Source organism: Magallana gigas, chromosome 4 (genome assembly GCF_963853765.1).
Source record: "Magallana gigas chromosome 4, xbMagGiga1.1, whole genome shotgun sequence".
In the NCBI taxonomy this organism is placed as follows: domain Eukaryota; kingdom Metazoa; phylum Mollusca; class Bivalvia; order Ostreida; family Ostreidae; genus Magallana; species Magallana gigas.
In genome coordinates, this window is record NC_088856.1 from 34,230,730 (window position 1) to 34,244,613 (window position 13,884).

The 13,884-nt window shown below is 35.6% G+C and overlaps 1 protein-coding gene and 1 long non-coding RNA gene across 2 annotated transcripts in view; both read right to left on the bottom strand.

Annotated features, from left to right (window-relative positions):
- The window catches only part of LOC105339566 (dipeptidyl peptidase 1), a 29,631-nt gene that overhangs the window by 8,131 nt on the left and 7,616 nt on the right, over positions 1-13,884 (bottom strand). Inside the window, exons 2-3 of the mRNA XM_034451169.2 lie at positions 6,327-6,418; positions 5,840-6,045 (exon numbers count right to left, since the gene is read on the bottom strand). Of these exons, the coding sequence (XP_034307060.2) occupies positions 5,840-5,952 (113 nt within the window). The 5' untranslated portion in view covers positions 5,953-6,045; positions 6,327-6,418. The remainder of the gene's footprint in view (positions 1-5,839; positions 6,046-6,326; positions 6,419-13,884) is intronic.
- On the bottom strand, positions 1,004-4,768 carry LOC136274705 (uncharacterized). The gene is made up of 3 exons (XR_010713134.1): positions 4,628-4,768; positions 4,407-4,492; positions 1,004-1,144 (listed from the first exon to the last, which is right to left on the bottom strand). It is a non-coding gene; the product is annotated as an uncharacterized lncRNA (long non-coding RNA).

The following is a 13,884-nucleotide window of genomic DNA, read 5'->3' on the forward strand; positions in this document are numbered from 1 at the left end:
GATTTGTATTTGTCAGATGCAATACTACAAAATTATGTACTTGTAGTCTAAAGATCTGTTGCGTTTTTAAAACTATCCCACTTCTGACACCAATGTTGCGTTTTTAAAACTGTCCCGCTTATGAATTATATTTTACTGAACTTGGGTTTTATATATAACCAAGGACGTTGTGAAACGCAACTTGTGGGTCTCCCAAATCTGTATATTGGTACCAAAGAAAACTCAAAGTCAGGATTCAAATAAAATATAGATATTTCAGTTTATTAAACGAGGATAGTCCCAAGACTCTGGGAGTCTAAATATAACATAAATTAATTCCCAACTTGATGGGATTAAAATACAAATATTACAAATAGCCAAAACCCTTAATATAGCTCTAAATATCCCACTTAACCGTGCGGGAGTCCCGTTCCTATACAATCTTTCCCCTGTAGCCTATATACTTAAATATAATATTAAATTGATTAATAAAAGAAGGTTATTGCATCAGCTCCCACTGCTAAATTATCGAGCATTTACCCAACGGGATATTTCCATGGTCATTTCCAGTGTGTGGATGTTGTCCAGATGTGGACTCGACCGTCTGATCTGCCGTGGCAGATCAAACCAACTGCCGTGCAAACAGCTGAGCTCGTTATTTAAGGCATCGGGCTCGGCCTTTATGACGTCATACCGCATGCTATACAAACCCGCCGTTATGGGGAAAGCAGTAAACAAGATGGGAGAACTGAAACACGTGAATTTGGGAGACCCACAAGTTGCGTTTCACAACGTCCTTGGTTATATATAAAACCCAAGTTCAGTAAAATATAATTCATAAGCGGGACAGTTTTAAAAACGCAACATTGGTGTCAGAAGTGGGATAGTTTTAAAAACGCAACATTGGTGTCAGAAGTGGGATTATTTTTTATTCCCAATATATCTGATTGGACAAAGAACATAAACTCAAAATAACATTTTTTTTTTAGTAGTAATTTTTCTATAAATTTTTGTGTAAAAATGTCCCGGGAGAATAGTCCTTTGGGAGATTCCGGTGAGATAATCTTCAATCCAAGATCAGTTGGGATAAGTGAAGATGCATCTCAAGGGGGGAGTGACTTCAGAAATTCTTGTTCTCCCGATTTATCATCAGCTCCCACAGCATCTGAAAATGTAAATGAATTATTGTTAAAAGCTATTGAAACAATGAATAGGGATGTGGTTTGCATGAAACAAGATTTGGGTGAAGAATTATCCCATATTAGGGAAACGTCCCGAGGTTTACAAGAAAGAATTGGGATGCTGGAAAACAATGTTAATGTAAATTCCCAGTCAGAGTATGGGAGACATACAGAACATGTAAATCCCAGGCATTTACCATTTGTAGGGGCAGGGGAAAGTTTCCACTGTGACAGAGTCACATACCCCCCGTTTCAAAGGGTCAATAGAAACGAAAATAGTTGTCAAAATATGGCGTTCAATCCAAAGCCCACAGTATCTCTAAAACCTCAAACATATGATGGGTCTGAAGATTTTGAGGAATATTTATCCCAATTCAAAATACTGGTTGATTTGCATGGGTGGGATTATTGTACCAAATCCCTTTATCTAGCCAGTAGTCTTACTGGGAATGCTAGAGCAGTATTGGGAGAGCTAAGTGAAATTCAAATAAGGGACTTTGATTCCCTAGTCAAAGTTCTCAGCATGCGCTATGGGTCAGTGGAAAGATCAGAAATGTTCAGGGCAAAACTGAAAAATAGAGTAATGGGAACCAAAGAATCTCTGTCGGAACTATCCCAGTCTATTAAAAAGTTAGTCCGTCAAGCCTATCCTACAGGTGACCCAAACTTGTTAAACATTTTGGCACTCGATCATTTTATAGATGCCCTCCCAGATCCTAACATGCGGTTACGGCTCAGAGAATCCCGGGTAAGAGATATAGGGGAGGCTGAAATTATGGCCATAAGATTGGAAACATACAAAATGGCAGATGCCCAGAGGCAAAAACCAATAAACGTTGTTTCTTCCCATGCCCCAAAAGATGAAAATAAAGAAATTATATCTCTCCTGAAAAACATTCAGGATACCCTAAGTCAAACAAACCAGAACTCCCAAAATTTTGGTAGACTTCCACAAATGCAGAGAAATCCCAGTTTCAGAAATTGTGACAATGGGAGAAGTTATCAAAATAGGTATAATGGGGGAAATAATCAGTTCAGAAACCATAATTTGGGAATCCCTCAGTGGAAAAACCATAGGTTTAATGACAGCTATCACTCTCAAAATAGAGACCAGTCAAACGGTCAAACGTCGGGTTTAAGGGGCGAAAGTCGGCGTCCTATGGCAACAAGCCTCAGAAACAGTCAATAAAGAAAACTAAAGGGGAAGATCCGGTATCAAGAGATAAGAAAACAGAGTGTACAATTGAAAATGAAAGTATTGAGAAGAGTAAAAATAATCCCATCCCTACACTTCCTAAGTCAGTTCCCAAGAGCATAATAGTGGGAGATGTAAAACAAGGCAATGAAGGAATTTTTATAACAGGGAAGGTTGGGAATGCTAATACAACACTTTTAGTGGATACCGGATCAAGTGTGACAATTATTAACCCCAAATTATTAAGAGAAGTAGATTTAGAAAATAGATCAGATTTAGTTATAACTGAAAGTTGCCTTAGATTGAAATCAGCTAAGGGAGATGACATCCCAGTAGTGGGAGAGTGTACACTCAGTATTTTTCTTGGAAATATGGAATATTTCCACAATGTAGTCATAGCGGAAATTGAAAATAGTTGTATATTAGGAGTTGACTTTATGTCAAAGTTTGCTTGTGGCATTTGCATGAAGCAGAGATTTTTTAGGATACAAGGAGTAGAGATCCCTTATTTTAGTGACAAATCAGAGATTACGAAATGTAGCAGAATTGTTTTATCAGAGGATTTAGTTGTTCCTCCCAATTGTGAATTTGTAGCACCCGCTAGAGTAGAGAGCCCTAATTTTTATAGAGGGCCAGCTATTGTTGAACCAGTAGAGAAATTTATGGAGAAGAAAAATGTACTTGTGGCAAAGTCATTAGTTAAGGTGTCAGGGGAGAGTGTCCCATTACGATTTTTGAATTTTAGTTGTGAGAGTTTAAAACTTTACAAAGGGAGTGTGGTAGCTACAATTGAAAGAGTTGAAGACGTAGATGTAGAAAATACTGATACAGAAGTAGTTAGGTCAGTGTGTTACAGAGATGAGGGGGATCCCTCGGCTTTACCAGATCATTTAGAACAGATTATTGACAAGGTTCATGAGAGCATAAGTGTGGAAGAGAAGCAAAAATTAGCAAACTTTTTGAAAGAATACCAATCAAGTTTTTCATGTTCATCATCAGATATGGGAAAGACAGACTTAGTTAAACATTCCATCAATACGGGTAATGCAAGACCCATTAAACAACCCCCTAGGCGTATTCCCTTAGCCAAAATGGCCGAAGTGAGAAGGGAGATAGATGATATGTTAGAAAGGGAAGTTATTGAGACATCAGACAGTCCATGGAGTTCCCCCATAGTCCTTGTTAAGAAAAAGGACGGGACAATCCGGTTCTGTATAGACTATAGAAAAATAAATGATGTCACTGTTAAAGATAGCTATCCTATACCTAGAATTGATACTACGTTAGATGCGTTGTCTGGAGCAAAATGGTTCTCCACTATAGATTTAAAGAGTGGGTATTGGCAGGTGGAGATGAAACCTGAAGATAAGCCCAAAACTGCTTTTTCAATCCCGGGGGGTGGTCATTGGCAATTTTTGAAAATGCCATTCGGCTTGTGTAATGCCGGAGCCACTTTTGAAAGATTAATGGAGAGAGTTTTGTCTAACCTCTCCTGGAAGGTCTGTTTGGTGTATTTAGATGACATTATTATATTGTCCAAAACTTTTGATGAACATTTAGAGAATCTGACACAAGTTTTTGAGAAGTTAAAGGGTGCAAATTTAAAAATGAACCCAAAGAAATGTATTCTTTTACAAAAAGAGGTATCCTGTTTAGGAGATACTGTTAGTGAGGAAGGGGTTATACATGTAGTAGCTACTGACCTTCCACAAATAGAAAAAATCAAGCACGAGCCTATCCATAAAAGTATTAATGAAGTACCCAGTCATCGAGGTCCTTGCTTGTACCATTGGAACCTCATCGATAAAGCTAGACCATTGTATAACTTGATGGAGAAAAACATTGAATTTGTGTGGAGCAAAGACTGTAATAAAGCCTTCGACAAATTCAGGAGAGCCTTGATAAGTACTCCCTTCAGCATACCCAAAGGAGAACAAATTGTCAACCATAGATACGAACCAGTCGTTTAAAAGCGGATTTCAACTGAATAAAGACTGTGTGATAATTTTTCAGAAACAATGAATCCATTTGATATTTTAAGAAAAAATTACCAGGACTGAAGTATTCGTGAAGTACCATTAGGAAGTGTCTGACATCAGGAACAGCTGAGGATGGATCTTCCAGGAGTTGGAATATTCTGCAAGTGAAATGAAACAATGGTGATATGATATATTACATGTTTATTATTACCTGTGATACTATTTGTATATGTGTTGATATTATTGATGATTTGTTTTATGTATATTGTTATGTTAAAAACAAGTATAATTACCTTTTTCTAAGTTAGGTAAGAAATTCACTTGAGATCAGATGGTTGATTCCATTCGAGGACGAATGCTTTTCAAGGGAGGGAGCTGTGTTACGAAATTTATTTCTCACATCCCAATACACATTCCCTGTTGCAATAAAGGTCCATATACACCATATCAAGAAGTGAATTTCCGTTTAATACATCGTATGATGATCATTCGCTGTGTACTAAGATATTTTATTATTCATGTATTCTTTGTTTACAATTACCAATCAATGTCGAAATTATCGGCGAGAAATTATCCCGAGTTTCCTCGACGATTCATTTGGTTTTATTTATATTTCCATGCATCATTTAAACCCTTTCGTTTCATTAATTCCTCAATCACAACTCCCTCTATTGCCTTTCGATAATACATATCGTCAAAACGCTGTTATTCACGTGTTTCAGTTCTCCCATCTTGTTTACTGCTTTCCCCATAACGGCGGGTTTGTATAGCATGCGGTATGACGTCATAAAGGCCGAGCCCGATGCCTTAAATAACGAGCTCAGCTGTTTGCACGGCAGTTGGTTTGATCTGCCACGGCAGATCAGACGGTCGAGTCCACATCTGGACAACATCCACACACTGGAAATGACCATGGAAATATCCCGTTGGGTAAATGCTCGATAATTTAGCAGTGGGAGCTGATGCAATAACCTTCTTTTATTAATCAATTTAATATTATATTTAAGTATATAGGCTACAGGGGAAAGATTGTATAGGAACGGGACTCCCGCACGGTTAAGTGGGATATTTAGAGCTATATTAAGGGTTTTGGCTATTTGTAATATTTGTATTTTAATCCCATCAAGTTGGGAATTAATTTATGTTATATTTAGACTCCCAGAGTCTTGGGACTATCCTCGTTTAATAAACTGAAATATCTATATTTTATTTGAATCCTGACTTTGAGTTTTCTTTGGTACCAATATACAGATTTGGGAGACCCACAAGTTGCGTTTCACAACGTCCTTGGTTATATATAAAACCCAAGTTCAGTAAAATATAATTCATAAGCGGGACAGTTTTAAAAACGCAACATTGGTGTCAGAAGTGGGATAGTTTTAAAAACGCAACAGATCTTAAAAGTTAAAAGGGTACAACAATTGCAGGCATTGCAGAAAATACAGAACTGGAATCAGCAGATTTCGTCTAAAGTATTTTTTTACCTTGAGACTAAGTAAACTTACTCCACAGAATGTTGTTCTGGCATTTGATGGTGTTTTGGGGGGACAGGTGTGACTTTTTGCCCCTGGAAACACGCCCAGTTTCTGTCCATAACATCATGAGTCCAGCCCGGCATTGTTTTCCCACAATGACTTGTTACATTCTTTCCATTCTTCTCATAAGCAGAAAATGCAAAGTACTTCCTTCCTTTAATTCTGACTTCAAATCCCTGCAACCAAATTTTGTTATGTACTAGTTAAAATAAACTATTTTATTTTGGCTTGTATACATTGTTAAAATTATAAATTTTATAACAAGTACTTGGTGAGGACAGCTAATAATAGATAAGCTTATACTGGTTATAGACAGCTTATAATAAATGAATTATAAACTTCGACAACTAGGGATTGTACGCCTCTGTCCTTCCAATAACATCATAAATAAATAGTGTTAAAAGTAGCAATCGATCAATTTTAAAATGTTCAGCACAAAAAGCCTAATTTACAGTACCTGATTATAAATCAATGTCCAGAACCCTTCGTTGCCTTCATCATCTGTTGCTAGGTCAGGAAATTTCAGCGTCAAGTACACATTTGTTCCAACTATGAAAGAATTTTTTACATTGGCAAAGTTAGAAACGAAAAAATTCAATGTGGATTAAAAAGAGTTTTCCTTCATACATTACTACTTGTATTTTTTTATAACATTACAGTGAAAGCAATGAGTACAAATACACCAGATAAATATATAGCCACTCTTATGACAAAATTTATGTGCAAAGCTACAATCTAAATCTATCCATAATACAAACTTTCTTGCCTTCTTAATACATTCTGGATCAATACTACTGATTATAAGACAATGACCTTGGTCAAATGACCTCAGGTCAGGGACACAAAATTGAGAGGTTAAAAAATATCTTAAAAATAAATGAGTCATAGGCAGACTATAGGCAAATATCAATAGATTTATTAAGATACACTGGTTCTCAAAATACAACACAGAACCCATAAAAGACTGTGACGCTGGAGCAAGGAGATCCCTTAGCATTGACTCTGGGAACCTTAAGAGAAAAACATTGCTTGGCATATAAAATCAGAAGTATCCAACAGGGCTTAAATATTATGGGAAAAAGCAATTTGTTGATATTTTCTACATAAAAACGGCACTGAAAAGGGCCCATTCTCTATAGCTTTAAGTTCACTTGTTCTTTGGAACCTTTTTGTACAACCTTTATCGGGTCCAGTACAATCTCTTGATTTAGTTTGTAAAAGCTATATAGCTTTATTAAGCTATTAAAAATATCTTGATAAAGCTATTTATATTCAGTTTTTTAAGAAAATATTTCTTATAACAAATGAACAAAAAATTGAAATTAACTTGCTCCTCATATTTGCACCACTGACCATTAAAAACTTAACCGTAATTAAAGTTAGTTTTAATATTGCAGCCTTTTAGCACTTTTAAGCAAACTATATATTTCCATTGTTTGGGTTATAACTGTCCACCATTTTGTGTGCAATGTACGAGGCTTGGAAAAGTATGATTTCTTCTCATTGTGCTGAATTATTACCAATCAATTATCTTGTTTACCATAACTGACCTCTTTCATATTTCATTAAAGAAGTAACTGTGTGGTCATGAATCAATTGCCCCAAAACTTTTAGAACTTTATGTGCAAAGTCTTACATGCATTATTTACAGAACAGTTCAGAGTTGAAAACTATCAGTTCACTGCACTATAGTGTTGTTAAATCGGCCCAATTTTACTATGATCAATAATCAAATTGAATCGACAGCTCACAATCGATTATTAAATCGATTATGTAAACTTTTAAATTCCAGCAAAGATTAATTTTTCTTTCATCCTGTCAAAGACTGAAAGATACCAGCAATATTTACAGAAAATCCCTTTTTTTGATTTATAATTCATATATCAATTTTTTTTTTTATGACCTTATCTTCAAATGAATTAACTATATTATACTTAGGGACCAACCTAGGGCAACATTTTAATTTAAATTGGATTAGAAGCTAGTCAATAAAAATGAAACTTCTAAAATTTGTAAAAACTTATCAGATTTGTTAAATTTAATTGATCTGATACATTCACAGTGATTGGGAAGGACCTGCGCCACGCGCCATAGTCGCATTTAAGAGAAAAATGGTGCATTAAATCAATTACCCTAAGCGCCGAAGTGCGCATTCAAAATTCTCTTCGGTAATAAAAGTTTTAGATATGTCCACTGGAAATTTACTCAGTACGACTTACCTAATCGTCTTTTAATACATCCATTTTAAAACATCAAATTTCATTGGTCGTGTTTGGTAAAACAGAATTTTTTTTTAAACAACCAATAATTTAAAAATGTTTCCACTCATTTATGCGTGGTCTTAAACAAGATCATTCCAGAATTTCCTCCGAAAGAGAAGTTGAAGTCGCCCTGTATTCTGAGTTCTCAATAAAATGATGATTATCTAATTGAAAAGACGTTTTCACAGCCTCAATTAATCCCTGTTGTGATTATCAAAACTCGCGAGTGTCTTATCATTGCTTATCTTTAGGGGTTATTAATACGGGTGATGCAACCACACTGTACGTGCATTGATTATTACAAACAATGTTTATTAATTTAAGTGTTGATACTACAATTAGTTGTAACTTGTAATTACCTAGTTAATAACTCGCAAAATTAATGTTGAAATAAAAAGAAAAACTGTTTCCCTACAGTTATCTTCAAAAGAAAGATTCTCTACATAACGGTAATAATTGGGTCAAAAACACAGAAGTACAGAGACTGATTTTATTTATCATTTAGCAAACACCGTTACAAAGCAATGCATCAATGAAATGTATTAACACATCAAATAAATGAAATATAACCAATTGGTTGAGTTTTTTTGAAGTTGTTTTGCTCAAGGTTGGTCCTTGATAATTTCAATTTTACAAAATGGCCCCAATGAATAAATACTGGTAGATGGCCCTTTCGTTATGAAAATGGCCCATCAAAATTTATAACTGTGGGGCCATAGTCCCATTGACATTTTTGGCCTTCCCAATCACTACATTCACACATTTTTTTATTTTAAATGTTTTGTAATTCTGTGAGTTAAATGACAAATAAAATCAGTCCTTGTACTTTTGTGTATTTTGGAGGTATTAGTGCAACCCTTTGACCCAATTATTTATACAACTGTTATGTAGCGGATCTGTTTAATTTCGAAGGAAACTGTAAACAAACGGTTTTATAATTACTTTAGCAAAAATTTGGCAGTGTTATTTCGGCACGTCTTTTAACCCCAAGGAACCCCAAGGAACCCCAAGGAAACCCCAAGGAACCCCAAGGATACCCCAATAACAGAAATGAATAACTATTGATACCCAAGGGGGTCTCATTAGAGTGCAAGGGTCACCCCTTACCCTTGGTACCCCAATTATACCCCAAGGAACCCCAAAGATAACCTAATAATACAGATTTATAACTCCTGATACACCATAGAACCCCAAGGAACCTCAAGGATACCCTAATAATACAAATTTTAAACTCTTGGTACCCCTGGGGACTCACTGGTATTCCAGACACACCTCTAAGAACCACAGGGAACCCCAGGGATATCCCAAGGAACTCCAAGAATACCCTAATAATACAGAATCATAAATCTTGATACTCCATAGAACCCCAAGGATACCGTAATACCTTGTAATACAAATGTAAAACTCTTGATAACCCTGGGGACTCATTGGTATTCCAGATACACCTCTAGGAATCCCAGGGAACCCCAGGGATATCTCAAGGAACTCCAAGAATACCCTAATAATACAGAATCATAAATCTTGATACTCCATAGAACCCCAAGGATACCGTAATACGTTGTAATACAAATGTAAAACTCTTGACAACCCTGGGGACTCATTGGTATTCCAGATACACCTCTAAGAATCCCAGGGAACCCCAGGGATATCCCAAGGAACTCCAAGAATACCCTACAAATACAGATTCATAACTCTTGATACACCACAGAACCTCAAGGATACCTCAAGGAACTTTAAGGATAACTTAATAATACAAATTTAAATTCTTGATACCCGTAGGGACTCATTGGTATCTCAGACAAAACCCACGGATACCCAAAGGAACTCTAGGGATACTCTTATACATGTATTGGTTATATAAATTTTATAACTCTTGATATCCTATGGAACTCCAAGGATACACTATATCTCTTGATACTTTTTGGGTCTCTTTGATATCCTGGACAAATCACAAGGTATCCCAGGGAACCCCATGGGTACCCCAAGAAACCTAAAGGATACCCTAATAGTACTCTAATAGTAATAATACAGATACCCCATTGTTATCCCTGACTGGATACCTCAAGGAACTCCAAGGATACCCAGTAATATAACTTTTGATACCCAAATGAACCGCAAGGATACCCTAATAACACAATTTTATATCTCTGGATACACCCTCGGGGCTTTTTGATATCCCAGACACCATTAGGTATCCCACGGAACCCCATGGATACCCCAAGGAACTTAAAGGATACCCTTATAATACAGATTCATAAAACTTGATACCCCATAGAACCCAATGGAACCCCAAGGATATAGCCTAATAATTCAAATCAAAAATTCTTGATACCACTGGGGACTCATTGGTATCCCAGACACGCCTCTAAAAACCTCTATAAACCCTAGGGAACCCCACAAAAATCCCAAGGAACTCCAAAAGATACCCTAATCATACAGATTTATAACTCTTGATACACCATACAACCCCAAGGATACCCTAATATGTAATACTTTAAAACACATTTGGTCTAGCCGAAAAATTTTTGTCTATAAATTTTTCGGACTTGTGATATTGCATCACATTCTGAAATATAACGAAATTCATCGGCTATACGTTTTTTGTAACAGAGAGGACAAAATCTTTCATTTAATGGGATACCTTCCCATCTTCACACTTCAACTGGTAGATGGTGATTTGAAGTACGAAAGAACTATATAGGTATATGATATGAGTTAAATTTGGCCCTCATTATTCGCAATTTTTTAAAGTGTTTCAGGTACAATAATATGTTATATTTTAGAAGTGTTGTTGTAAAATTTATTTTTCACCTATTTTTTTTATTTTTTTGCACTCACTGGCAGAAAATGACGTCAGAAGTGACGCTATTTCTATATTTCAATCAAAATCAGTCAAAAATTAACATTTTTCTTATCTTTTTATGAATGGGAAATATAGAGGGCATGCTTGAACAGGGAAATTTTTTTTGTCACTTATTAGCCTTGGCTAGATACATCTCTGATTAAAATATTTTGTTTGTTCAAGCATGCTCTCTATTTTTTCTGAAAGAAAAACTGCTTGAAAACAAGCTGTTTTATGCTAAAAATGCAAAAATGGCAGGAAAAGGTTGTCTTTACGATGTCATATTTCTAAATTCTGGGCAGTTGAATCAAAATGAACATTATGTAAAAACATCACATATATATCTGTACAAAGAAAAATGATGATGTTCATTTTAGGGGGCCATTTTAGGCCCATATCATATATATAGTCCTTTTACAAGAATTTTTCTGAATTTCAGGGGTAAAATATTGAAATAGTTCCATCAGTCTGAAAATGTAGTCCTAAATGTACATGCATGTTGTTGAGCATTTAATTCTTTTATATCATAACCACTATAGCCAAATTGTATGATGTACGTGATAATTCCTCTGCATTTCTTATAAAATTAACATTTATAGTTTTTTTCATTATTAAAATCAACAGCCCAAAACTTGAACCATATAATGTTTATTTTTTCAAGGTTCTTGATAAGGGACATAGAGGGGGTAGTAATGTCATAGTTTTCCTTCTCCTCAAAAGAATGAATATTGAGTAATTTTACATGAAATAAACATTAGCTTGTACGATCAATCATGATAGAACAAACCCTTTTTAATTATCAAAATTTACTTCTATTACAAGTATCTAATTAATTTTTTTTACTTCATTTTAAACATAATCTCAAAAAACTGCCTGTTATTTTTTTTTTTATTAAAAATTTGCTTAAGGTCAATAATTGAACAGACTATAATTTACCTGTAATTAATTTCCTTTGTTCTTTGAAACCCTTACCTGAGCACCTTTCCCACTTAGCTAAAATCAGTCACCCATAAAAATTTCAGAATTATAGCAAAGTGGGAAGACACCCAAAATTCACAAGGGTTGTCTACCAATAAACAAGGAGATGTAGGTGTAGGTAAATATATTGCAACAGTGATGGTGAAGCCATTGTGTATACATGTAAAGGGTTATGTTGGCCCTTTAATCCCTGTCTAAGATCTACCACCAACAGGTGTCTACCTGCAATTAACAGGTATTTTGGTGCCTCTCAGGTGAACATTCTGCACGCATAATGGGTCAATCCATTGTGTTGTATCCATGAAGGGGAGATAGCCCCACTCCACACTTCCATGATCACTTCTTGTCTTTTCTCAAAAGTACTCCAATAAGGGTAACACCCCCTATGTCAATAGTAAAACAAGTTTGGGTCTTTGTAACTGAACAATATATTTCTCCACATCATTTGAAAATTTCACCGAAGAAACATTGTCTTATTAAGTGTTCATATGAATGGTTCACCGGAAGGATTGCAGACTTCCTTGTGGTGACATAAAATTTAGTGCCCTATATATTTTCATGAATTTGATATAATTGTTTACTGATTCAATATTGGCTGATCATCAGTTGGTAAGAGACAACAAATTCTGCTGATTAACGGTACTCGATTATGATTTTCAACTGATTTGACAACACTAATTGTTAAATTCATCCAAAGTGAACAGATATTTAAGTCAGGAGAAACATTATTTTTATCATACCAGTATGTATTGGGGTATCACAAGTGTTCCTTGGGTTGCCCAAATGTTTTTATGATATTCCATTGAGTAATTGGGTATTAATTAGTAATATGTTTTACAGTACAACCACTGGGGTGGTTATTAAATTCTATCAATTGGGTACCTTGCAATTGGGGTTCCTACAGGTATCCTTGGGGTACCAATAGTTGACCTTTGGACTCCAATGAGTATCCTGGGGTATCAATAGTTATCAATTTTTATAATTGGGGTATCCATGGGGTATCAGGAGTGACCCTTTGATTTTTAATGAGACCGGCCTTGGTCATCAAATTTACTTTCCACCATTGAAGTATATGGGGTTCTCAAGGGTATCCTTTGGGTTCTCATTGGTATACTTGGGATTCATTTGGGTTCTTTGGGGTACTTATCACTTTAAATACATATGTATTTATAACAGTAATATATTTACAAATTAATGTATCTGATGATATTTTTTTTTAGCTCACCTGAACCGAAGGTTCAAGTGAGCTTTTCTGATCACCCGTTGTCCGTCGTCCGTCCGTCCGTCTGTCCGTCCGTCCGTCCGTCTGTCTGTCTGTCCGTCCGTCTGTAAACTTTTCACATTTTCAACTTCTTCTCAAAAACCACTGGGCCAAATTTAACCAAATTTGGTACAAAGCATCCTTATGGAAAGGGGGTTATAAATTGTTAAAATAAAGGGCACAGCCCTTTTCAAAAGGGAGATAATTGCGAAACAGTAAGTTTAGGGTGCATGTCTTTAAAAATCTTCTTCTCAAGAACCACGGCACCAGAAATGCCAATATTTACACAAAAGCTTGTATATATAGTGAAGATTCTAAATTGTAAAAATCGTGACCCTCGGACCAAAACTGGGGCCCCAGGCGGGGTTCAAAGTTTAACATAGAAATACATAGGAAAATGTTTAAAAAATCTTCTTCTCAAGAACCACTGCACCAGAAATGCCAATATTTATACAAAAGCTTTTATATATAGTGAAGATTCTAAATTGTAAAAATGGTGACCCTCGGACCAAAACTGGGGCCCCAGGCGGGGTTCAAAGTTTAACATAGAACAACATATGGAAAATGTTTAAAAAATGTTCTTCTCAAGAACCACTTCACCAAAAATGCCAATACATACACAAAAGGTTGTATACATAGTGAAGATTGTTCAAGAACCACTGCACCAGAAATG